Source organism: Canis lupus, chromosome 6, assembly GCF_003254725.2.
Source record: "Canis lupus dingo isolate Sandy chromosome 6, ASM325472v2, whole genome shotgun sequence".
NCBI lineage: Eukaryota > Metazoa > Chordata > Mammalia > Carnivora > Canidae > Canis > Canis lupus.
The window spans coordinates 17,931,946-17,955,088 of record NC_064248.1 but is presented as its reverse complement, the minus strand read 5'-3'; the positions used below and the strand labels follow the sequence as shown (position 1 = coordinate 17,955,088).

At 54.7% G+C, this 23,143-nt stretch overlaps 3 protein-coding genes and 1 long non-coding RNA gene across 12 annotated transcripts; 1 reads left to right on the top strand and 3 right to left on the bottom strand.

The window, feature by feature from the left end:
• Positions 1-48: 48 nt before the first annotated feature.
• PPP4C (protein phosphatase 4 catalytic subunit) lies at positions 49-7,893 on the bottom strand. Of its 3 annotated transcripts, none has more exons than XM_025415758.3 (9): positions 7,738-7,893; positions 7,343-7,504; positions 3,379-3,430; positions 2,750-2,800; positions 2,473-2,574; positions 1,791-1,964; positions 1,566-1,692; positions 584-773; positions 49-504 (listed from the first exon to the last, which is right to left on the bottom strand). In XM_025415758.3, the coding sequence occupies exons 2-9, from the start codon at positions 7,438-7,440 to the stop codon at positions 375-377; spliced, it is 924 nt and encodes a 307-aa protein (XP_025271543.1). In that variant the 5' UTR covers positions 7,441-7,504; positions 7,738-7,893; the 3' UTR covers positions 49-374. The 3 variants fall into 3 exon arrangements, with proteins under 3 accessions (XP_025271543.1, XP_035573766.1, XP_025271544.1); XM_035717873.2 differs by having other exon boundaries at positions 7,687-7,821; XM_025415759.3 differs by lacking the exon at positions 7,738-7,893 and adding an exon at positions 7,164-7,250 and having other exon boundaries at positions 7,343-7,475.
• A 1,964-nt stretch (positions 7,894-9,857) lies between these two features.
• On the bottom strand, positions 9,858-15,482 carry ALDOA (aldolase, fructose-bisphosphate A). Of its 4 annotated transcripts, XM_049110877.1 has the most exons (10): positions 14,198-14,353; positions 13,072-13,237; positions 12,747-12,873; positions 12,450-12,661; positions 11,603-11,657; positions 11,336-11,496; positions 10,905-10,988; positions 10,608-10,782; positions 10,245-10,444; positions 9,858-10,160 (listed from the first exon to the last, which is right to left on the bottom strand). In XM_049110877.1, exons 2-10 carry the CDS (start codon positions 13,210-13,212, stop codon positions 10,065-10,067), a joined length of 1,251 nt encoding a protein of 416 aa, XP_048966834.1. In that variant the 5' UTR covers positions 13,213-13,237; positions 14,198-14,353; the 3' UTR covers positions 9,858-10,064. The 4 variants fall into 4 exon arrangements, with proteins under 4 accessions (XP_048966834.1, XP_025271537.1, XP_025271538.1 ...); XM_025415752.3 differs by lacking the exons at positions 13,072-13,237; positions 14,198-14,353 and adding an exon at positions 15,326-15,482; XM_025415753.3 differs by lacking the exon at positions 13,072-13,237 and having other exon boundaries at positions 14,198-14,217.
• A 130-nt stretch (positions 15,483-15,612) lies between these two features.
• On the bottom strand, positions 15,613-23,060 carry LOC112640053 (keratin-associated protein 10-10). Of its 4 annotated transcripts, none has more exons than XM_049110881.1 (4): positions 21,683-22,010; positions 21,345-21,500; positions 15,825-16,351; positions 15,613-15,685 (listed from the first exon to the last, which is right to left on the bottom strand). In XM_049110881.1, the coding sequence occupies exons 1-3, from the start codon at positions 21,965-21,967 to the stop codon at positions 16,238-16,240; spliced, it is 555 nt and encodes a 184-aa protein (XP_048966838.1). In that variant the 5' UTR covers positions 21,968-22,010; the 3' UTR covers positions 15,613-15,685; positions 15,825-16,237. The 4 variants fall into 4 exon arrangements, with proteins under 4 accessions (XP_048966838.1, XP_025271548.1, XP_025271547.1 ...); XM_025415762.3 differs by lacking the exons at positions 15,613-15,685; positions 15,825-16,351 and adding exons at positions 22,614-22,649; positions 22,900-23,060 and having other exon boundaries at positions 21,081-21,500; positions 21,683-21,826; XM_025415763.3 differs by lacking the exon at positions 15,825-16,351 and having other exon boundaries at positions 21,683-22,019.
• Positions 20,541-22,163, top strand: LOC125755180 (uncharacterized). Its single transcript, XR_007411017.1, has 4 exons — positions 20,541-20,612; positions 21,181-21,305; positions 21,650-21,860; positions 22,025-22,163. It is a non-coding gene; the product is annotated as an uncharacterized LOC125755180 (long non-coding RNA).
• Positions 23,061-23,143: the final 83 nt, after the last annotated feature.

The window sequence follows — 23,143 nt, the reverse complement described above, 5'->3', positions numbered from 1 at the left end:
AGGCCGGCATTGCTGCTCATTCCCAATCAAGTCTGACACACACCCAAATACCATTTTTCTCCTTTTATTAGAATTTTTCTTTTTTTCTCTCAAAATTTTTATCTAAAAACAAACAAAAAAAAAGAAAAAGAAAAAAGAAAACCAAAAAATTATTGGAAACTCCATGGTTCAAGTGGGGAGAAAGGAGAGGAGCATGGAGCTGAGGCTCCAAGCCTCTCCAGAGAAAGTCCTCACCCTCGAAGTGCCCTCTTTGGGGGGAGAGCAGAGCCGAGACAGCCCCCCCACCCCCGATGCCCAGCCTCTGTCTGGAGAAGAGGGCAGAGTCACAGTGGTCCGAGGGCCAGAGGGGCTGGAGGTTGCAGGGGTTGGAGGGATCACAGGAAATAATCGGCCACGGGCTTCTTGGAGGGGATGCCCCGGGTCTCTTGGGGAGCAGCCTCGAAGATGATGAAATCTTTCTGGAGATGCTCATCCAGCTCCAAGATGGCTGCCACATTCCCACAGCTGGAAGTAGGAGGGCAGCCGTGTTAGACGGGTGGGTCAGCCTGCCTCCCACCCCCACCTCGTGGCCCGGGCTGCTCACCGGTAGCAATAGTTGGGTGCAGACCACACAGTGAGCACAGTCTCATTGAAGTGCCACTTGTAACCTTCCATCACCAGTTGATGGGCGCGGCAGATCATGTCAATGTCGTTGGCTGCATTGAACTGGGCCACCACGTCACTGCCAAACAGGTAGCCAGCCCCGCGGGGGCTCACACCCCAGCCTGTTGTGTCTGAAGCAAAAGAAGGTAGGGATGGGGGGAGAGGGTGTCCTCCAGGCTTCTCTGGTGCCCATTGCCCTTTGAAAAAGAACATTCCATCCCCTTCTCCCAATGAGGCCCATGGGGCAAGAGCACAGGGCCTGAGTGTATTCTGGGGGATCCCAGAGTCAACCGCAATTGCTGGAGCAGATAAGCTCCAAGGAAAAAGAATTTTCTGACCATTGGAGCTACCCCATAATCAGAGTGGCCATGTGATTCACTGGCCAAACAGGCGTACCCAAAAGTGAAAGGAAGCGCCCATTATGACCACACAGGTCAAGCAGGTGTGAATGAGGCCTGCCCTGGCCGCCCTGGGAGGAGTGGCCAGGAAGCTGGGCAGGGCAGTGAGAGAGTGGAGGCTGTGTCATCACAGAAGGAGCTTGGTATTCGGGAGACTTGGCTTTCAATCCAGCCTCTGCTCTATTTTAGCTGGGAAGTCCCACAAAATCAGGGACAATCCTCACAGGGCCAGCATTCTGGGCATCTACCCTCTGCAGAAGCCCCTTCACATTCAGGGCACGGATGTTTCTGTCCCAAACAAGCCTCCGAACAACGATCTACATGCCTGACCCCTCAGAGCTCAAAACACCAGCTGCCCCCGCTCCTCCTCTTCATGGACAGGGCCCATGGAAACCAACCTGTTTTGCTCTTCCCCAAGCCCACCTCGCTAGACCCCTTCAACACTTTAACTGTCCCTTTAACCAAAGGACCCCTTCAGTCTCCTGCCAAACTAAGGGGAGAGCCGGCCCGCCCTACTACCCTCACCTTCAGGGTCAGACCAGAGCAGGTCACACATGGGCCCGTCATGGGGCACCTCTTGCTTTCGGTCAATGGTCCGGATCTGGTCCAGGGTCTGGATGGAGGGGGAGAGACCCCCGTGCACACAAAAGATCTACACAGAGACCAGAAAGGAGCGAAGGTGAGCTGAGCCCAGCGGTTCCTCGCCTCCCCACCCTTCCCCATCCCTGCAGGGCCCAGAGGCCAGCCTACCTTGCCATCGATGATGGCCGACAGGCTGAGGTAGTCAAAGATCTCTGTGCAGTAGCGCCACACAGTCACCGAGCCGTATTTACGCAGACACTCGTCATAGAAGCCATAGACCTGGGTGATCTGGCGGCTCTCGTGGTTGCCCCGGATCAGGGTGATGCGGTCAGGATAGCGAACCTGGAGGCGGGCTGGGGTCTAGGCTCTGCTTCTCCCCTGTCACCTCCCATGTCCCTCTCAGACCCCTCACATGTGTCAGCCCTGTCCCAGCATCACATCATCCCGTGCCTGCCTCTGCATGGCGCCGCATCCACCTCGGAGGCCCCAGCCCCTCCTCCAGGGGATCTGAGGCTGATCTCTCTCTGTCCCAACTATAGACCCAGCTCCGCTTTCACCACCAAGTCCTGAACAAGACCCTCAGGTGCCTTGTCATCCTGCCCACCCATGGATGCCAGACCCGGGAGAACTCCATGCCCCACCCCCCACTTTCTGAGCACAGGGCGCCTCTATTCCCTCCCCTTCAATGCTGCTGCTCCAACTCCTGCTCCAGGGGCCCCGTCAGATGCCCCCAGGGCAGGGGAAGCTGCCCTGTCTGCTCCCTGGCAAGCTGGGCACTAGCAGCACAGGTCAAGAGATGGGGGCAGAAAGGAAGCAGACAGGTCAGGCCTGAGGTGGCCCAGGTCCCCACCTTCAGTGCCAGCAGCAGGAGGAACGTTTCGACGCTGTAGAAACCACGATCCACAAAGTCTCCCATGAAGAGGTAGTTGGTCTCTGGGACGTCGCCACCCACCTGGGGGGAGAAGAATCTGCTTGGTCCCCAAAATGTCCCCCGCTATGGCAGCCCTTCTTTCAGAAAGCCACCAAACTAGAGGCTTCTCACCTATACTCCACTCACCAAATTAAAGGTTCCACTCTCAATTCATGCCCCAGGTCACCTTTGGGTCCCAGAGTCTCCCCACACTTACTCTGAACAGCTCCTTGAGGTCATAGAATTGTCCGTGGATGTCACCGCATACCTGCAAAGTGAGGAGAGGTGGGTCGCAACTCACAGTCTGAAAGCTCTGCTCCCAGGGACTAACCTTCAAAACACCCACTGTTTAGCAGCTCCTTATCACTCCTGGCCAAATCTTTACTTCTTAGGGCCAAAATCTCCTCTCCTACCCCGACTCTGCCTGGTTTGGAATCACAACCCATCCCACACAGAGTGCCAACTACTGTGGGCAAGAGCTAGAGCCAGGTCTTTCCAGTTAGACCTGTAGCTTCTGGAGGACCTAGCCCGCTCCTCTCCCTGTTCCCCTCAAAGAACCTAGAATAAAGCTGCTAATAACAGAATACACAGGAACATTTGGAGTAGAATCACTCACCATAGTAAGAAGCCTTCTGCCCTGGCCAAGAGTATCCCCCCAACATATTAAAAGACCATTCCCATAACATCTGTTTCATATAGCAAGGCTCCCTTAAAGATGGGAGAAGGAGCAGATACACAGGGCCCCTGGGCTCTCAGGGATGGGGGTAGCCCTCTGCAGCCCGTAAGATTAGGGGGTATGCCCGTGTGCCTAAGACGAAGCTAGGCTCCGGAAGGACAGGTACTCACTGTGACTGGCGAGTCCACCCTCTGTACGTTGCTCTCCTCTACCAAGATCTCTCTGGAGACAGGAGAAGACCAGGGTCACCACGGCCAGGCCAGGCCAGGCCAGGCCAGCCCAATTCCTGATCTTTTCCAGGGGAGGATATGAGGTAACCTCTAGGGGGCAGGAGTGAGGTGTGCAATATCCCCAGGGTGGGTTGACCAGGCCTGGCCAGGCCTCCCAGAGGCCAATTGGCCAGAGCCCAAACTCTTAACTGCATTCAAAGTTTTTCCAAGGAGGCAGCAGCCTTCTGAGTCCTAACCCTCCCTGCTGCCCTCTTTCACACAACCGGTGCTCATTCAGAAAACAGACCTCCTCTCCGCACAGAGACCTCTGCTCACGCTGCTTCCTCAGCCTCGAGTACTCTGAGACTGTGTCCTCCACTTAGCTTACGGTCTCTCTCTGCTCATCAGAGGCCTTGCACAGACCATCCCAAGGTACCCAGTCATCAGACACACCATCAAAGTGATGTGCTGTGTTTTTCCTTACTTAAAGGGAGTGACAACGTTGTTCTTTCATTTCTCCCTGCAGTGGAGTCTACTACTACTTGCCAGCACATGACATAAAATCACTTTGTCAGTTACAGTCAACTGGAGAGGAGCCACACTTCCAGATTTCTACCTTGATGACAGCAGCAGTGACCACTCTAGCTGATATGCCGCAGGACTGCAGTAAGAGCTCTGCATCGACGACACAATCAAAGAACCATCCCCAAAGCAGGCATCGTGATGACACCCACTGCTCGGATGAATAAACTGGCTATAGTCCTACAGGTGGGACTTGAACCAAGCAGCCTGGCTCCAGGATCTGGCACTTTTATCAAGCTGCTCTGGTTTTGGAGGGCCCCAGGCACCTGCCTACCTTTTTCCGCCAGCCTCCTCCTAGGAGACTAGGAGCTCCCTGAGCTCAGAGAACCCGTGATTTTACCTATGTCCCTGAGGGCACTCTCTCAGACAAAAGCAGCTTGAGGGAAGTGTGGTTGCTTGGCTTTCTGGGAATGGGAGGGCGTCCCGGCAGGGGTCTGGGAGGCCATCTGGCCACCAAGCCCTCCCCGCCGCTGGACTACATCATGGGTCCAGCATCCTTCCACATCAACTGCTTGTGAAGACATTTTCAAATGACTCAGGGGGGTTCTTCTCATCCTCATCTGACACAGAAACTGAAGCTCAGAGAAAAAAGGGGCAGGACCCGGCGAGGTGGGGGAAAGAGAACCAGCCTCCGACCCCAGCTCTGTCACTCACAGCACATCACCCGCCCTCTCAGAGCTCACACTTACCCACCTTTACTTCCACAACAAATGCCAGTCCCTGTCCCTACATATGTAGAATCTCATCTGAGCTCCATAATGACTTCAAAGACTTGGAGAGGTACAGTGACTTGACCAGGGTCACACCATTTTTAGGGGACAAAGCTGGGATTCACGATGAAGACCACCCAATTCAAACCCTCTGCTCTTTTACCATAGTGATATACATTATATATGTATTTTTTTAAAGATTTTATTTATTTATTTATTCATAGAGACAGAGAGAGAGGCAGAGACACAGGCAGAGGGAGAAGCAGGCATCATACAGAGAGCCTGACGTGGGACTCGATCCAGGGTCTTCTGGATCACGCCCTGGGCTGCAGGTGGCGCTAAACCGCTGCGCCACTGGGGCTTCCCCTATGTAAGTATTTTTTAAAGTAATTTCTACACCCGATGTAGGGCTCAAACTCACAACCCCGAGATCAGAAGTTGCATGCTCTACCGACTGAGTCGGCCAGGCACCCCTACACTGGTATTTCAAAGACGACCAAGTTTGGTTCACATACTTCAGGCCTCTCTAGTTCCAAGAATTTACATCTATGTACCCTGGGGGCAAGCTGAGGTTCCAAGATGCTACTGGCCTGGGCCTCGGCCCCTTGTGGGTCTCCAGGAGGCCACGGCCAGGTGCACAAGTTGTTCTCCCTTCAGAACAGACCCTGGATAATACTGGCCAACTTAGGTCTCAGCCCAGTACCTCCCAAGCTCTTCTCAGTTTCAGCTGGGCAAGACTCCCCGACCCCTCAATCCTCTATAGCTCCCCACTGCCTTGCTGACTGGTTGGCTATCAGTTTACAGGCAGTATAGTAAAAGACCTGGATCCAAACAAAGTGAACCTCTCTTCCTACCAGCTATGGGACTACAGGCAAGGCATTATGTCTTCTGAGGCTCAGTTTCCTCTTCTGTGAAACACTCTCTCCAACCTGCCCGCTCTATAGGGCTGCTGCCAAGAGCAGGTGAGACTGGATACATAACCTGTGTGTCATTCTGAAAACCCCACCATGCTATGCGAGCACTAGCTATCATCACCACCAAATGAATTCAGGCCCTCTGGGCAAGATGAGTCTTACAGGAAAAAGAACAGTGCCAAGCAACAGTTGGTTTAAGTTCCTAAAAATGCTGTCAAGACTGAGGGAACAGCGGTGACTAAAAACACCTTGGGGCTGGTCCAGTCAGGAAAACTTTCTTTCACTGCCAGAACACAAAAGAGTCGCAGACAAGCATTTAAGAGGCCTTGCCTGTTTCCCAAACAGGCCCAGTCTGGCCACTATGGGTCTGTCTGAGGTAAAGCCAGGCAAGAGGCCTAGAGCCACAAGGCCGGGACCTAGCTCTGCTACTTTCTTTCTGGGTGACCTCAGTCAAGTCACTAGGTCCCTAAGGAGTCATGTTAAAGGGAGCAAACAGCTTCCATCTCACAAGACTCCTGTACGGAAAAGAGAGAAGTTCCTTGCCAGTACAACGCCTGTTGTTCAAGGAATGTAGGGTCATTGTGCTGGCTCTTTCCCCACAATCTCCAGCGTGGTACAAGCCACAAACAGTACCTCAGGGGAGGCCGGTAAGTGGTCTCCTCACTGGTGCCCATACATCCCAGAGCTTCCACTCCTGCTCTCATCCTCCTGGGAATATCCTTGGTCCCTGGCTCTGCTTCCATTAGCTACCCAAATTATTTTCATCTTCCAAGGCCACCTTCTCCTAGAAGCCTTCCCTGGTGACTTCGGTCCTTACTGGCAATGCCCCCTTCCTACACGGTAGTAACGTAACACCTAAAGACTGTTGAACACTTACATTGTACCACAGCACTATGCTAAGCTAGTCCGAGGCACCAACTTACTGCCTCTTCACCATCATCTTCTTAAATACTATTATTCCCACTTTACAAATAAAGAAACTGCCAGAGACCTCAAGATCACCAACAGGGCCAGTAAGTGGCAACGCTCACATTCCCACCCAGAACCATCACATTCCAAAGCCTGAGCTCTTAACCACTACATGACCCTACTTCCCACAGGCCTCCCTTCATGTCAGGTTTAATTTCATTCTGACTTATTTGCTACTATTTCACACTGAACATGAGGAGATCCAATTCCACCATCTTGCGTTAAGGCCTGAAAAGAGACAGGATATGGAGCACTGGCTTCGGACTCCATCCCTTACTTGCTGGCTGACTCTGAATAGAAGAGTCCTCGGCTGCAAAATGGGGACAATACCACCCACCTTTAGGGGTTGTTCTTGGGATTAATAAGAAGTCTACAAACCATAGAGCCTTTAGCCTTGAACTGCCTTGAACTTCTGTTTTTGTCAACGCTCCCTTTTATCATCTTAATTTTCAAGGCCTATCCCCAAAGTTCGGTTCCTCCCAGAAACTCTGTTCCCCCGACAAGTAGGACTGTCTCCTTGAGCCTCCTTAGGACTTTTTATAATTCTCTGACGCCACTGAAAACACATCACCTAATACTTTAAGTGTCTTTCTCCAGGTCTGTCTTCTCCCAACGGGCTGGTTGCTCCTCGAGGGAAGTGGCCCTATTCTGCTCCTCTCTGGGAAAGATTCCAGGATGAGCCAGGCCCCAAGTTCTCGGCTGGGTCTGCCCCAGGCCGGAACCCCGGGTCAGCGGGGCCACCCGGCTCACCTGGCCTTAGCGCACAGGGCCTTGACTTCGCTCTCTTTGATGAGCTCGCAGCGCCGCAGTTGCTCGATCTGCCGGTCCAGGTCGCTGATCTCCGCCATGGCCCACCCCCCGGCGCGGGTCAGAGCCGGGGCCGCCGCCCCCTCCGCACCGCACAGGGGTCTCCTGAGAAAGGCGAGGGCGAGCCCGGGGATCAGACTGTTTGTAGGGGGCGCCGGGGGTGGAGGTGGGGAGGCAACTCGATCCTGGAGCGGGCCCGGCCCCCCCACCCCCGCCTCCCCTCCCCTCAGCCCCTGGACCCCCGAAGTCCCACGGCCCTGGCTGCTCCCAGCTAACTCCCGTCGAACCCCGTGGTCCCGCGCTCGGGACGGTGGCCTAGAGGAGTCTCAGACTATTACCGCCGCCGCGACTCCGGCTCCCGCTCCCGGGCTCCCTGCCTTCCTCCTTCCCTCGGCTTTGGGCCGCCGCCACCGCCGCTTCTACTTCCGGCCCCGCCGCGGAAGCGAAGGAGGATCAGTTCCGCCGCGCGCCGGATGTGGCGTCATACACACCCTCCCCTTCCCGCGCCGCGCCCCTAGCTCCGCCTCTCGAGCCTAAGAATGGAAATGAGCGAAGGAACCGGATGTCGGCGGCTCGCCAGCCGAGGTGACCGCGGTCCCGGTGGACAGCTCAGTCCCCTCCGCGTGGCCGTCTCAGTGAGACGCAAGCTGAGCCGCGCCTCGAGATACCTGTTTGGGTCGGCCTCCCCCAGTACAGTCCCCGAGGGTCACGCTTTCAGCCCGTGCCTGGCACAGAAGGCGCCTCAGCGGGTGTTCAGAGGCTGGAGGAATCCCGTCCAGATCCCTCTCCACGGCCCCGGAGAAATCTCTGCCACAGAGGACCTCTGAAGTTAGAGGCAGAAACGAGGCCACCTTGCTCACACTTGGCGTATGCCTCAGGCAACATGACCTCCCGATTCCAGAACGGCCCCTGACAACCCTCAGTTGCTTTATAGTGTCTGCAGTTGTATTTCTTTTTGTACGGAATCAGTTCTTTAAAAAAAAAAAAAAAAAAAAAATCAGTTCTTGTTTCTCATCCACCTATTGCTTAGACTCGGTTCTGGAATTCACTGTTACTAGAAAAGCTCCGAAACCCTCAAACTGTCATTTGAGGAAATGGTCTGTAAGCGTACTTTGCCCTGTATGGGCCTTTGCACGGGCTGCTCCCTTTTGAAGCGTCCTTTTTGCTATCTTCTGTTGACCTTCCATTTTTACTTGCTTTACTTCAGACTTTATTTCACAGTGAGGTTAGGCACAGAAGTAAGGCCAAAGTTGAGAGAAACACTAAGAGTAGGTTTGGTTCTGTATGTAGTCAACAGATGCAAATGTGAACTGGAGGAAAGGACCAAGTCCTTAAACTCCTAGAAGGCCCTGCACAGCACTATAGGGATACAGTAGGCCCAGAGATGACAAGTCAAGATTTTTTTTTTTTCTGGAGGGAAGCTCAGGCAGGAAAGGGCCCCTTATCAAAAATTCAGGAAATGGCAGGAGTCATGAGGTCCCTGGTTATGACTAGGATCTTCAACAGCTCAGAAGCTCTGATGCAGCTACTACTTTGCCCTAGCCTGGGTGACTGGGTAAGGGCTCAGGGCATGGCAGAGGGGTAAGAGCAAGGCCTTCCTTCTGGCTTCATGGAATATCGCTGCTGCATTGACTTAGTGCTTAACCTGGAACCTGAGGGCCACAGTTCTGTTGTTGAGGTGGCTGTTAAAAAGGGATTCCATGTTCGTCAAGGGGTTCCCCAGCCCAAAGAAGATTAAGAAGCCAGTTATAATCCCATCTCCTGTTAAGTCGGGAAAACAGACAGCTCAACCATGTAGATTAAGGACATGTGCATTAATAATCTTGTCTTCATCCAGAAAGTGCTATCTCAAGCAGTATGGCACTTAAGCAGGAGTTGGGAATAGCACATGCTCATATAGATTGTGTCATCTGGCTCATAGCACTCGGGAAATGTTAGCTTTTGTCAGTGACTTTTTGTGCCAGGGGCCTCCTACACCTGAATTCTCAGTCTATAAGGGAGGCTGAGTGGGAGCACCTAGATGGCTCAGTGGTTGGGCATCTCCCTTTGGCTCAGGGCATGATCCCAGGGTCCTGGGATCGAGTCCTACATCAGGCTCCCAGCAGGGAGCCTGCTTCTCCTTTTGCCTGTCTCTGCCTCTCTCTGTGGATCTCTGACGAATAAAATCTTTTAAAAATAAAAAAATCAAAGTGAGGCTGAGCCTAACAGTTACACATGTAGTCCCCAACTATGAGCCTTATTGGGTACTGCTGGTAGAAGGGGGCAAAGCCCTTGATGGTTGGAAGAAAATGTCACAAGATCTCTTCTTGAAGCCCTCGGCATAAAACAGGAAGGTTCTCTCTCAACCTGTTCAATTTTTTCCTGCCTCGCAAGGAAAAACAGAAAACAAGGGCTCTTCTATGCTCTGTCACCTCCCTGGGCCCTCCCCTAACCTGAACACCAGACACAGACAGCAGACTCCCCCTTAAATAGTTGTTTATTGGCAGTGGGCTGGAAAGAGCAACGGAGTTAGCATATACAGACAACACCACACACCAATGTCACATGGGAGGCCAAAGTGATGGGAAAGAGCAGCCTGGAGCCCCAGGTGAGGCCCTCTCTTCAAGAGTGAGTGGGAGAGGGTGGGGGCTGGAGTGTTGAGGGGGCAGCCTTAGAACACCTCCGCTTAGTAGGCGTGGTTAGAGATGAAGAGGGACTCGCTGGCTGCAGCCCCGGCCTGACCACTTGGGGTGTACTTTCCTTGACAGGCGAGGCTGTTGGCCTAAGAGGGGAGAGGAGCCAGAGTGAGGTCTCATCAGAATTCCATCCACCCCGGCACCCGGCCCACTTCCGGTCCCATCCTTACCAGGGCTCGCTTGATATACTCTTCCTGGGCAGCCTTCAGGTTCTCCTTCTTTCCACCCCAGGCCTTCAGGGCAGAAGCCTGTAGGGCTCGGCCATAGGAGAAGGTCAGGGCCCATGGCTTCAGCAGGGGGCACTTGTTGATGGCATTGAGGTTGATGGATGCCTCCTCCTCACTCTGGCCGCCTGATAGGAAGGTGATCCCTGTAGAACAAAGAATAAAGTAGGGTAAGTGGTTATCATCAAAGACCTGGGGATTAGCAGAAGCCTCTAGAAGCTGACCTGGAAATCTGACCAAATGAGCATAAGGGCTGTGGTTACAGTTCATCTACCCTCCAGGGATCAAGATGAGGATGTGGAGTCTCACCAGTAACAGCGGGGGGTACTGTGCGGCGCAGTGCTGTGACAGTTGCCATGGCAATCTCCTCATGAGAATATTTATGGGTGCAGGCATGGCCTGGGGTTACCATATTGGGCTTCAGCAAAGTGCCTTCCAGGTAGATGTGGTGGTCACTCAGAGCCTTGTAGACAGCAGCCAGCACCTAGAGCAGAGCAGGGTCAAAGTGGATTGGGATGGAGTTGGGGGGCGGGGGCAGGAGTCAGCCCAAAAGGCGTTGGCCCAGCTGCCTAGCCCCCACACTGCCCAGCCAGGCAGGCAACTTACCTTCTCAGTTACATACTGACAGCGCTTCAAGTCATGGTCCCCATCGGGGAGGATCTCAGGCTCCACAATGGGCACGATGCCATTCTGTGGGGGTGAGGGACAGAGTAGCCATGAGGCCTCCTAACCTCTAGGTCCCCACAGCCATCAGCCAAGATCTGATCTCCATGACAGAGACTCCGGCTTCACAGCCATCAGTGGACTGTACTCCTACAGGCATCTCCTCTGAGCCACCCACACAATCCCTATTCTGCCCCTCTGCTCACAGAGCCCTCCAGGGTCCTTCACGGGTCCAGGCCCGATGCTTGGTGAGGATCCAGAACAGTTGCCTCAGGGAGGGGGGTGGTATGTATACTGACAGATGGGTGGCAGGCTAGCTGACACTAGAAACAAATGAGGTGGAAGGTGGCCTGTTGGGGGACCTGCAGGCCCACCTGCTGGCAGATGCTGGCATAACGGGCCAGAACGTTGGCATTTTCCATGATCGCAAGGGCTGAGGGAGTGTGTTCCCCAATTTTCAGCACACAGCGCCACTTGGCAAAGTCAGCCCCATCCTTCTTGTACTGGGCACAGCGCTCAGACAGCCCATCCAGCCCTGGAGGGGGAAGAGAGGAGTCAGAGCATGGCAGAAGAGGTGCACTCACCAGAGGGATAGCAGCGTGGAAGGGGTTGGTCTGGAGAGCAAGGAGAACAGTTCTCACCTTGAGTGGTAGTCTCGCCATTTGTTCCTGCCAGGGGTACCACACCTTTGTCCACCTGTGGGGGGGGTTGCAACAACGTAAGACAGGGTAAGTGGCCTCTAATACTCTACTCTGCCCTCGACTTTCCTTAACCTCTCAAGCAGTATCTCATGGTTTGCAAATATTTTTTTTTTAATTTTAAAATTTTTATTTATTTATTCATGAGAGGCACACAGAAAGAAAGAGGCAGAGGCACAGGCAGAGGGAGAAGCAGGCTCCATGCAGGGAGCGTGATGTGGGACTGGATCCCAGGACTCCGGGATCACGCCCTGGGCTGAAGGCAGGCACTCAATCGCTGAGCCACCCAGGCATCCCGCGAATGTTTTCACTTAGTTACACAACCTGATCCTAGGAGAAAAATACACGGGGATGTGACTGAACAAGAGCCGGGGCTCCTACCACTAACTCGGTGAGCCAAACACTTCCAACTACCCTGAGCTTCTGATTTTTTGTCTGTACAATGAAGGGAATACCGTGCTCTGAGAATTACAAGGATTAAAAATTCCAAGCAGGGGCACCTGGCTGGCTCAGTCGGTGGTGTGTGTCTCTTGATCTCACAGTTGTGAGTTTGAACCCCACACTGGCTGTGGAGAGGACTTAAAAATAAAATGTTAAAAAAAAAAAAAAAAAAAAGGCCAAGCAGGTTCCAGAAGTTTCTAGCTTTTCTTGCATATGCTTTGGAGGTGATCTGGGACAGACTCCATCCCCAAGTCTCCAGGCTCCCACCCCAATCCCCCAGCCTACTACTCTGGCCTTTTCTCTCCAAGACTCATCTCAAATCTCACATCCTGAGACCCAGGCTCCTCACCTTGATGCCTACAACACCACCCTTGGATTTGATAACTTGGGGGAAAGGACGCCCATCGTCGGTCTTCTGGTACAGTGTCTCGTGGAATAGGATGACACCCCCAATGCAGGGGTTTACACGGTCGTCGGCGGTCAGCAACAGCTGGCGGTAGAAGCGCCGGTTCTCCTCCGTGTTCTCAGTGCCAATGGACTGCAGCCGCTTGGCGATGCTCCCTGGAAGGGGGAATCATACAGAAATAATGGGATCAGCCCATCACCCTCAACCCTAGCGCCTCCTCCTACTGTGTCCTGCCCATACCAGTGGACTCATCTGCAGCCAGGATGCCCTTGCCCGGAGCCACAATGCGGTGAGCGATGTCAGAAAGCTCCTTCTTCTGCTCCGGGGTCAGCGCTGGGTATTGGTAGGGCATGTTGCCGGTCAGTTCCTACGCAAAGGATACAGAAAGGGGGAGAACTGGTTAGCTGGGTCTCACCATGGTCTCCCAACAAGCAGGGCCCCTTGCCTGGTGGTCCGGACAAAGGTTCCTTACCTCCCCTGCTCCATACTGGTATGTCTTGGGGCACATTCTGTCCCCAGCCCTCCCCTACTCCCAACTTCCTTATACTAGGCCTGCCTCCTGTACCTTTCCTAACTCTGTTTGTTGCTGGGTGTTTCCCAGCTGAGGGTGGGGTAGCGTACTGTCATCTGGGGAAACGCAATAGGCCAGAGCCATGGACAGACAGGTCATGTAGAAGATGGACCCTTCTGGCTTGCGCTCTGCCATGGGGTCACCTTGCCTAGAAGCAGAACTGAACCAGAGTAGTTTAGAATTTAGAGGTGGTAGGCAGGCAGAGGGCCCAACCCAAGGACTGAAATGAGGGAAAGTTCTGTGCTTTGAGTCCCACAGCAGAAGGGCCAGAGCTGAGATTAGAACCCAGATCTTCTGACCACCAGGGCCTTTCAACCCACCCAAGATCCCAGGGCTGGCCCAGGCTTGAAGGCCTCAAGGACATCCCAAGGTCAAGTTTCTCCCCCCAGGTTTGAGGGAGGGTGTTAGGAAAAGGGTGTTAGAAAAAGGGGCAGAAATGTAATCAGAAGCCCAGGAAAGGTAAGCAGAGGAAGCCCAGCCGGAGGTGGCGGAAAGGGGTAAGGTTTGCCGATCTCACTGCTCATACAGGGTTAAGAGAATTGTAGAGAGGCAAGAGCCCCACCCCTTCCCCTGAAAATGCTCTCGTCTTTTCGCACGGCTGCAGCTGCTCCAGGCTCCCAATCAAGGTCACCCGATAAGGAAAGACACGGAAAGTGTTAACGGGTCATCAGGCGCCTCCTAGGGGTTTCCCCCTCCTCGCCGGGGTCGCCCACCTCCCAGGGCAGAGACCAACCACGCTTTCGGAAACCCTAAAGCACTATAAGAACTGGCCCCCACCCCTCGCGGCCTCTTAGGATCCCCGCAGAGGCAAAGGGGTCATAACGCTTTGCACCTGGGGTCTCAGCAAGAAGAGGAGAGGAAGAATGGCCCTTCATCTCGTCCTGCTTCCTCCCCCGCCATGACTCAGCGCGCGGAGCCGCGGCACTGCGCCGCAAACCCGGGGAACCCAAGCCGGAGAGGGTTGCGGAGCCGGGACTGGAGCATGTGGGTGGTGGTGGGGCGTGGGAGATGCTGGGAATGGGGGGTGGGGGCGGGGAGGGCTTCCGATTGCCCTCCCCGACGGTCCCCCAGGATCCTTCTCCATGGCCCCTGACCTTCGCACGTGGCAAGGGGCGCTCACCTGGCACGGGAGGGGGCGGGCTTGCGGGGCGCGGCGGTGGAGGGCGGCGGGCGGGCGAGCGGGCTGAGGGAGCGAACGCGGCCGTCGTCACCAGGACCCCGGTTCTGCGGCGCGTTCCAGGAGGAACGCAGCCTATTCAGCTCCGAGGGGGCGGCGCAGGGGGCGGGGAGGAGGGAGGCGGCGCCGGGCCTTATAAAGGCGCCGCGCCAGCCTCCGCCGGGTTTTTTCCCTTGAAGGGGGCCGGAGGCGCCCTGGCGTCCAATTGCAGGCGAGGAACAGTGCAGAGGCCGCCCCCGAACGGCGAAGCCCGGAGGCGGCGCTTGGGCGGGGACAGCGCGGCGAGAACACGATCCCTCCCCCGGCCCCCTAAGACGTGACTCGGGCCACATCCTGCGGGTCGCCGGGGCCCTCCCCTCCCTCTCCCTCCCCCCCCCCAGTTGGCACGTTCTGGGGCGCCGTGACTCAGCCCATTTGGGGCACCGGAGGAGGTGGGGAGGGGGAAAGCGGGTGCGAGAGCCTCCCCCGCCCGGCGCGGCCCGGGGCAGCCCGGCTTCCGGCCCGCGGGACGCCCGCGAGTGACCCGCTGGGGCAGAACCCGGAGGCCGGGCGTCGGCCGACCTCGCCCGCGGGCTCCGCTAGCCGGTTCAGGGGCTCCGGGGCGTGGGGCCGCCCTCCCGGGGTCACCAGTCCAGGCGGAAGAGCGGCCGCACGGGGAGGAGCGCGAGAGGGCGGCGGGGCGGGCGGAGGCCGGAGGGCGGAGGGCGGAGGCCGGGCGGCAGCGGTTCCGGGCAGCCGGCCCGCGCGGGTGTGGGCGCCGCAGCCGCGCCCGTCGGGCTCGGGGCCCCGGGGCCGGCCCCGCACCGCTGCGCACGCGCTCTCCGCCCGGGGCCAGCGCGGACCGGCCTGCAGCGGCGCCCGCTCGCCCCGGCGAGTCTGGGAGTGCGGCGCCAGAGTCCTCGCGGAAACGTCTCCCTGGGACCTGGCTTCCCCCTCTGAATCCAATCTGCCCCTAGGGGTCAGCCCCAGCAACACCGCGAGCCCCTCGTCCGAGGGGCCAGGCCTCCCTCCTACTCTGGGCCCCTTAGGCCCCACCCCACCCCACCCCTGCTGCGTCCCGCTGGCGCCCACCTGCGAGGAGGCTGAAGGAGAGGGCAGAGCCTGGTCAGCAGCGAGTGAGCCAGGCTGCTCCCGGGCTGGGTTATAAGGCAGCTCCTGCCCTCCCCCCAGCCAATGTCCCCAACCTCCTCCGGTGACCCCTGCCCTTTCCTTGCCACGGATCCCCTGGCAGGGACCTATATTTAGGGAAACCTGAAGCCCCTGACATTCATGCCAGCATGGGGCCTAAAGTGAGGGAAGGGGGAGAAAACCGTGGGCCTGCCCTACTTGGGGGGCATGGGGAGCCCTGTCCACTCACCGTACTTCAGAAGAATTTCCTTGGAAATCCAGCCCTCAGAAGTTGGCAAAAGAAATCAATCTTTGCACAGGGATCTGTGGGGAGGGAAGAAGAGGAAAGGAGATTCAGATCTGTGGGCCTCCCTGTCTTCTCAGACCTCCCTCCCCTCTAGGCCCTGTGATTCTGGAGAGACCATTCTTTTGGTGGGAGAGCAGATACAGATGCTACACTCACCTCAAAACAACCAAGAGTCCATGGATAAGGTGTGGCTGGGGTACCCTATATCCTGAAACTCAGGGCTGAAGTTTGTCCCATAAGGTGGTCAGTGGTGAGCAGTGTCTCCCACCCTCATGTTCAATTATAATAGTTTATGTGGGGAGGGGAGAGGCAGGCAGAGGCTCGTGTCAGAGCACTAGCCCCTCTCTCTCCTGGCCCTCCAAAGGGGCTTCGGTCCAACTGGCCAAGGGCTCCCTGAGTCCTGCTCTGCAGGGAGCCAGGCTCTCCACTGCTGGTTCCCAGGGGGAGGAGCTGAGCAGGCCATCTGTGGTTCCAGTGGCCTGGAGAAAAGTGCCTGGAGGCTCATCAGGGATGGGGGCTTGGTGGCCCCGGGGGCTGGCCACTCTCCAAGGGGCAAGAAGTCTGGATCTTCATCGGAGCTTGATCTCGAAGCAGAGACAGTTGAGGCTCTGGCAGTCAGGAAGTTGGCACGCACAAGCACAGTCACAGAGTGGGCAGCAGCGAGGGCAGCGAGGGCCCCAGCCCTGAGGGAAAGGAGAAGGGGGTGAAGGAGGTGGGCCAGAGTCCTAGTCCCCGAAGCTGTTTCCCTCTCAAGGGAGAAGGCAACAGAGAGGCCTGGAAAGCCCCATTTGCCCAGTGGAACAAAGGGTACCATCTACCAGTCCTGGGAACAAATCAATTCCCTGTGCTGTTGAGAACTCAGCAAGGAAGCAGTGTTCCAAACAGCTGAGTGCAGGAGCTGGAAGAAATTATCCAAGGGGTTCTTCCTTTCCCATTTTATTTTATTTATTTATTTATTTTTTATTTCTTTATTCGTTCAGAGAGAGAGAAGAGAGAAGCAGAGACACAGGCAGAGGGAGAAGCAGGCTCCATGCAGGAAGCCCGATGTGGGACTCGATCCTGGGTCTCCAGGATCACACCCCCGGCTGCAGGTGGCGCTAAACCGCTGCACCACCAGGGCTGCCCTCCCTTCCCATTTTATAGGCAAGGGGACTAAAAGATCAAGTAGCCCTGTTCCATTAGGTCCCAATGTTCAGTTCAAAGATGATTCTACTATATCCTTGTGGCCCCATTCAGTTCCAAGTCAGGAGACAAGGGGGAGTGCACACACATTTTCCATCCATGATGAAAAGAACCTGGTTCTGTGGCTTTCTTCCTTGGCCTAAGACTCAACTGCAGGATCTCCATCATTTCTGAGTACCTACTCCTTGCAAGGCATGCCCTGTATTCATGAATGATTCTGAAAAATCTCAATTGTGTTTGAAAATGGTAATTTGCAGGTGCACCTGGGTGGCTTAGTGGTTGAGTGTCTGCCTTCGGCTCAGGTCACAATCCTGGGGTCCTGGGATCGAATCCCACATCAGGCTCCCTGCTTCTCCCTCTGCCTATGTCTCTGCCTCTCTGTGTCTCTCATGAATAAATAAATAAAATCTTTTTATTTTATTTATTTATTTTATTTATTTATGATAGTCACACACAGAGAGAGAGAGAGAGAGGCAGAGACACAGGCAGAGGGAGAAGCAGGCTCCATGCACCGGGAGCCCGACATGGGATTCGATTCCGGGTCTCCAGGATCGCGCCCTGGGCCAAAGGCAGGCGCCAAATCGCTGCGCCACCCAGGGATCCCAAATAAAATCTTTTTTAAAAAGAAAATGGTAATTTGCAGATTTAAAAAAAATTTTTTTAAGATTTTATTTATTCATGAGAGAGAGAGAGGTAGAGGGAGAAGCAGGCTCCATGCAGGAACCCTGATGTGGGATTCGATCCCAGGACTCCAGGACCACGCCCTGGGCCAAAGGCAGGCACTAAACCACCAAGCCACCCAGGGATCCCTGAAAAAATGTTTTAAAGAGTCACCTCTCTTCTATTTATTAGAATCTTGTGCAGGGGGCCTCTTTACAAAAGAGGAAATGGAGGCTCAGAGAGGGAGCTCCTCCTCGACCCCACTGCCTCCTAAGGCCAGAAATATCAGCTTCTTTCTGGGTCTGTGGAGACAGGGACAGTTCATCTCATGTCACCAATGAGCTAGCATGGGGACTTGTGCTCAACAGGTATGCGAGATAGAAATGAATGTTGAACGAGTGGATGAATGAAAATCATTTCCCCCTCTTTGGGCAAAGAAGAAAGAAGAGGACTTCTCAGCTCCCAGGGGAAACAGAAGAGTTTGTCTCTTGGGGAATAGGACAGCATGTCCTTAGTGACAAGAAGGGAGAACTGGTCTATTTCAGCCTACTCCTCTCCTGCCTGGTGACTGGGGTGATCTGTGACTGCTTCACGCATGGACTGGAGTCAGGCCAAGTGGCCGAAGTGGGCCACACCCAGGATGTGACAGGCGGTTGGCTCCTTGAGGCCTGCGGCAGAGCTAGTGACAGTCACAGTTGCACAGTTCAATCAGATGCCAGGCCAAGCCAGGAATAGGGGAATGACCTTTGAAACAGCTGAGGTTTGGGGGTGCAGTGTCAGATGACTGGTAAGATCAGATATCACTAGGGGCTCCAGTGAGGGGAAGGGATCTGCTGGCTGCAGGGACCGGGGTCTGAACTGGGCTGGCTGCTGCCAGCAGAACTGTGTCTCAAGGAGGAGGCTAGAAGCCATGGTGGAAGGGAGAGTGAAGTGGTTTTCTTGCATCTAATGAAGGGGTGGTTTGGGGGGGTCCCTGAGGAGTCCCAGTTTGGGATGAAGTGGGCTCTGGGGGTTTTTGGAGGACCACACGGTCATTCTGTGCACAGCACTGGTGGCTGAAAGAGGCTCTGCCGCCTTCACCTCAAAGGAGAGAGTATTAAAAGCATTTCTGGACTCTGTCCACTAGTCATTAATAACTGTCTAATGGATGTCTCGACTCTCACAAGCAGCCATGTGGCTTCTAGAAGGAATCTGCTACTTCAGTACATAAACAAGAATGCCACAAGCCTCTTAACCCTTGTGTCTCTCTAGGCTCTGCAGGTTCTGCTTTGATTCCTTTCACTGTGATTTTGTGATGGCTGGCCATCTCTGGTGGTCAGAGCTCAGGCCCAGATTTGAATCAGGCTCAGGCCCAGGTTTGCTAACTCACATTTTGAGCCTATTTGGTCAGCTCTGAAACAGAATGCCAGCATCAGAGGCTCACAGTGGGGAATCAGGGAAAGGAACCCAGCACAATGTCTAGGACACAGTGAACACTCAAGAAAAGGCAGTGATTCTTGCCACAGCTCTCTGTGCTCCCTGCCCCCTGACCCGGCTGCCACCTCCAACCAACAGTAGTTCTTAACCCTGGCGTGCAACAGAATCACACAAGAACTTGTTAAAAATTCATAGACTCCAATCCCATCCCACACCTACTGGGGTGTGGGGAGTGGATGCTGGGCTTTGCATCTGTCTCATCTGTGCCTCTGATCATGCACATGGCTGAGAACCAACCATCATACTATGTATCATTACATTTCTCATGCTCTAGCCTAACTGCCTATTTCCTCCTCTCTTCCTTCGCTGCACAGTAGAAGCCCCATGTGGGTTGGGACTGTGTCCACCTTATTTCGCAGAGCCCCTAGGGCCTAGCACAGTGCCTCAACTGTGACTCCACAGATCTTTGGTAGGTGAAGAAATGTGTGAACAAGTGAATGAGATCCTTGCCACATGCTTGGTGAAAAAGGCAAAGCAGCAGGTGTCTCCCCCAGAGGGGAAGAGAAACCTGGGTTTGAGTCCCAGCCTGAGCCTCAGGTAAGACACTCCAGCCTCTGGATTTGAAGCCCGTTTCTCACAGCTGTAAAGTAGGCAAGAGCTTTGTCATAATTGTGGTTGTTTGGTTGTTACTGTTACTATAAGGAAACTGAAGAACAGACACTTTACAGTACTTTATGCAAAGGCAGCTCAAGGACAGAATGACTCTGCCTTGCCCTGTGCCATTCTAGAATCCTTCCTTCCTGGCTCTGGCAGAGGCCAGGTAGATCAGGCTCTGAGGTCTCCAGGGCTGGAACTCCCTGCACCTCACTCCATCCTCACCCTGACCAAGGGGAGGCCCTGACCAACAGAAGGGGCAGCACACCCCCAATAGGGGCCAGAAATCACTTTGTAACTGAGCATTTCCTATAAAACAGGCAGTGTTTAGGACCCAGGGCCATCTTCGTTTTCCCCTTTGCCCCCTTAGCCTCAGGCTTGGGATCCCTTCCCCAGCTACCCCTAGGAAACCAGAAACTGTTTTTTTTTTTTTTGTAAGAGGAGAGCCCCTTGCCCCATAATTTACTTCAAAACTCACAACATCTCCTGGGAATTTGACCAGCTACAGTCAATCTAAATTATGAAATTGCTTCATCTTTTACCTCCCTTTTTCTTCCTGGGGAAGGTCACAAATTCAAGGGCAAGAACTTTGCTGTCTAGCTTGGAGCCCAAAATAGGAAGGTGGTCAATTACATTTAACATCTTTAAACCCACAAAAGCAAAAATGGCCTGTCCTCTGGGAGCCAGGCTTCTCCCTGAGGAATCTGTTTCGACACACAATGGAGCAATTTGCTGTGCAAGACTCTACTATGTAACATTGCAGAAGTGACTGAAGCTCCCTCAGCCAACTCCTCCCCCTGAAAAAGGAGGATAAAAATACTTACCTATCTACATACATAGGCATGGAGAGGTGGTCAAGGTGTGATGTCAAGTCAAAGAGGACAAGTAGCAGAAGTGATGAAACAGTATTCATGGTATGACCCCATCATTGCCAAACAATGGTATATAACACAGCAGTGATAGTACTCTATGTTAGTATACCGGGGACACATACAAAATGCGGCAGCCTTGATTACATGACTGCTTTATACGGTGACTGGCACTTTCTGTTTCTTTTCATTTTTTTTTAAGATTTATTTATGATAGACAGGGGAGGGGGCAGAGACACAGGGGGAGGGAGAAGCAGGCTCTATGCAGGGAGCCTGACGTGGGACTCGATCCCGAGGACTCCAGGATCACGCCCTGGGCCAAAGGCAGGTGCTAAACCGCTGAGCCACCCAGGGATCCCCTTCTGTGTATTTCTACATGCACACTTAACAAATGCTTTTCATACTCAAAACTATATGTGTATATATATATATATATATATATATATATATACACACACACACATATACATATGTGTATGTATATATATAGTTTGCTTTTTAAAAACATATATACATATATATGTTTTTAAAAATACCCAGCTCTCAGGGTTGTTGAGTAAATGATAATGACGATAAAGCGGCACAGGATCTGGGGTGTAGTACTCACTCAGTGAACAGAAGGAGCTCTGTGCAGGGTTGTTTTCTCTTTTAACCACCATTTTCAGAAGCCATTGTATGCCCTCCATGTTACACACCCGTCCCAGCTGCCACCCTGTTTTCTTCTCTCCAAGTTTATGCTGTCTTTGGCTGTCTCCAACCAACCCAGTCCTCTGGAACTGGGCCCAGCCCAGAGTAGGTGCTCAGCAATCAGTGTTGTTGAACACCACCAACAAAAGAATGTGCGGAGAGTGTCCAGGTCAGGGTTCAGGGGGTCAGGGCTGGGAGGAGAACTCACAGCTTCGGTGGGCTGGGGGCAGCAGGCATCCAGGCAGTGGGCTGGGCTAGGCAGAGGGAAATCGCAGGCTTCTGCACAGGTCCAGCAACAGTCCTGGGGCCTGGAGGCGCCTTGCTTCCTGCAGGGGGAGCTGCAGTCTGTGCAGCAGCCCTGGGCCTAGGAGAAGAAAAGGCGTGGGATCTGAGCCAGGGTGAGGGGGGAAAGGAGGGACCTCGAAAGGGAGAGATGCAGGGACAAATGGCAGAGGAGCCTCAGGGTAAGGACCTGCAGATGAGGGCACTGACTGACCGGTTCCTCTTCCCCAGAGCCCACCCTTCGGCCTCCACCAGGCCCCTCACCAGCAGGCAGTGCCTAATCAGCAGCACTACGCCGAGCAGCAACAAATAGATGCCCACAGCGATGAACACGATGGCAGGGATGGGGAGCAGCAAGGAAGGACTGCTGACGGAAGCCGGGGTTGGATTCCACGGGCTAGAGGAGGCCTGGACAAGCACAGGAGGAAGGGGTGACAAGGAGGTGGGAGGGGCCACGGGTCCAGGAACACAGAAATACCAAGGGGGGACAGCAGAGGTGTCTGAGATGAGAGGGGAGGAGCAGCCACCAAATGGGGGGTAGAGAGTCATTAGGATTACACTATCCTATTCCCCAAATGTGACTTTTCCCTGTCATCCCCATTTCAGGACCATCAGTACCTGTTGGTCATTGGAGAACTTTCCAAGACTTGTTGATCTTCCGCTCAGAATGCTTCTCCATACATATCTATCATCTCTGATTCCTCTGCACCACGTTGCCATCCCTCAGGCCACATTACTGGCCCCTAGATATCTTCCAACCTGCAATTTTGCCCCTTTCCATACTAGCTGTGCTGTGTATCCTGCCCTTTCTTACAATCCATCGATGGCTCCCACTGACTCAGTCCAAACTTCTTATCTCGGTGACAAAGCCCCAATCTAGCTCTGCCTACCTCTCCCCCCTCCTCCTCTATACTCCAGCCATATTAAAGTCCTAGCAGCTCCTCCAAAGCCCACCCTCTCTGTTCCCTCAGCCTGGGATGCCTCTTCTCCTTGATGACTTGGCAAGCTTCTCATCTCCCCTGGAAGAGTGGGAATGTGCTCTCCGTGTGATGTCTATGCCTGGTGCTCTCACAGCTCTGGTCCTGCGCTGGAAGGGTCTAGGTTGGGTAACCAGCCCCCCCTCCGGTTCGGGCTCAAGACAGGGCGAATCTAAGGCCCTAAGAGGGCCGCTCCTGGAAAGGGGCCTAGAACTCACGTCCATGGGTCAGGACAGGGCCAGTCAGTCCAGGAGCTGCAGAGGAGAGAAAGTCCTGGGTCTCAGAGGCTGAGAGGGGTGAACTGGGGTGTCCACTCTCCTCCCCCCCCCCCCCCATTTCCCGTTTGGAGAAACTGAGGCCGAACGCTGGTTCCTGGTCGGGACAGTGGGGATGGGAGGTCCGGGGATGCAGGGCGGCGTCCCCCTCGCAGGCCCCAGGCTGACCCTGGCCGCACCCCTGGCTGTCCCCGCACCCCGGCTTCCTCCAGCGGCCCGTCCCCAGCACCTGCTCTCTCCCGGCCACGGCCAGTTCGCGGATTCCGCGCCGCGCTCGTCCAATGGGCCGCGGCGGCCGCACCGCCCAGGAGCTCCCGCTGCTTCAGGCCGTTGCCATGGGGATTCCGGCGGCGCTGCTACGGCGGCCGCCGAGGCCCAGATTCCTCCTCCCACGGCTCTGCCCCGCGGGACCCTCGGCGGCCACCCGCCCCCCTCACAGCCGCCGTCCGCCAGGCTTTCCCGCCATTGCTGAA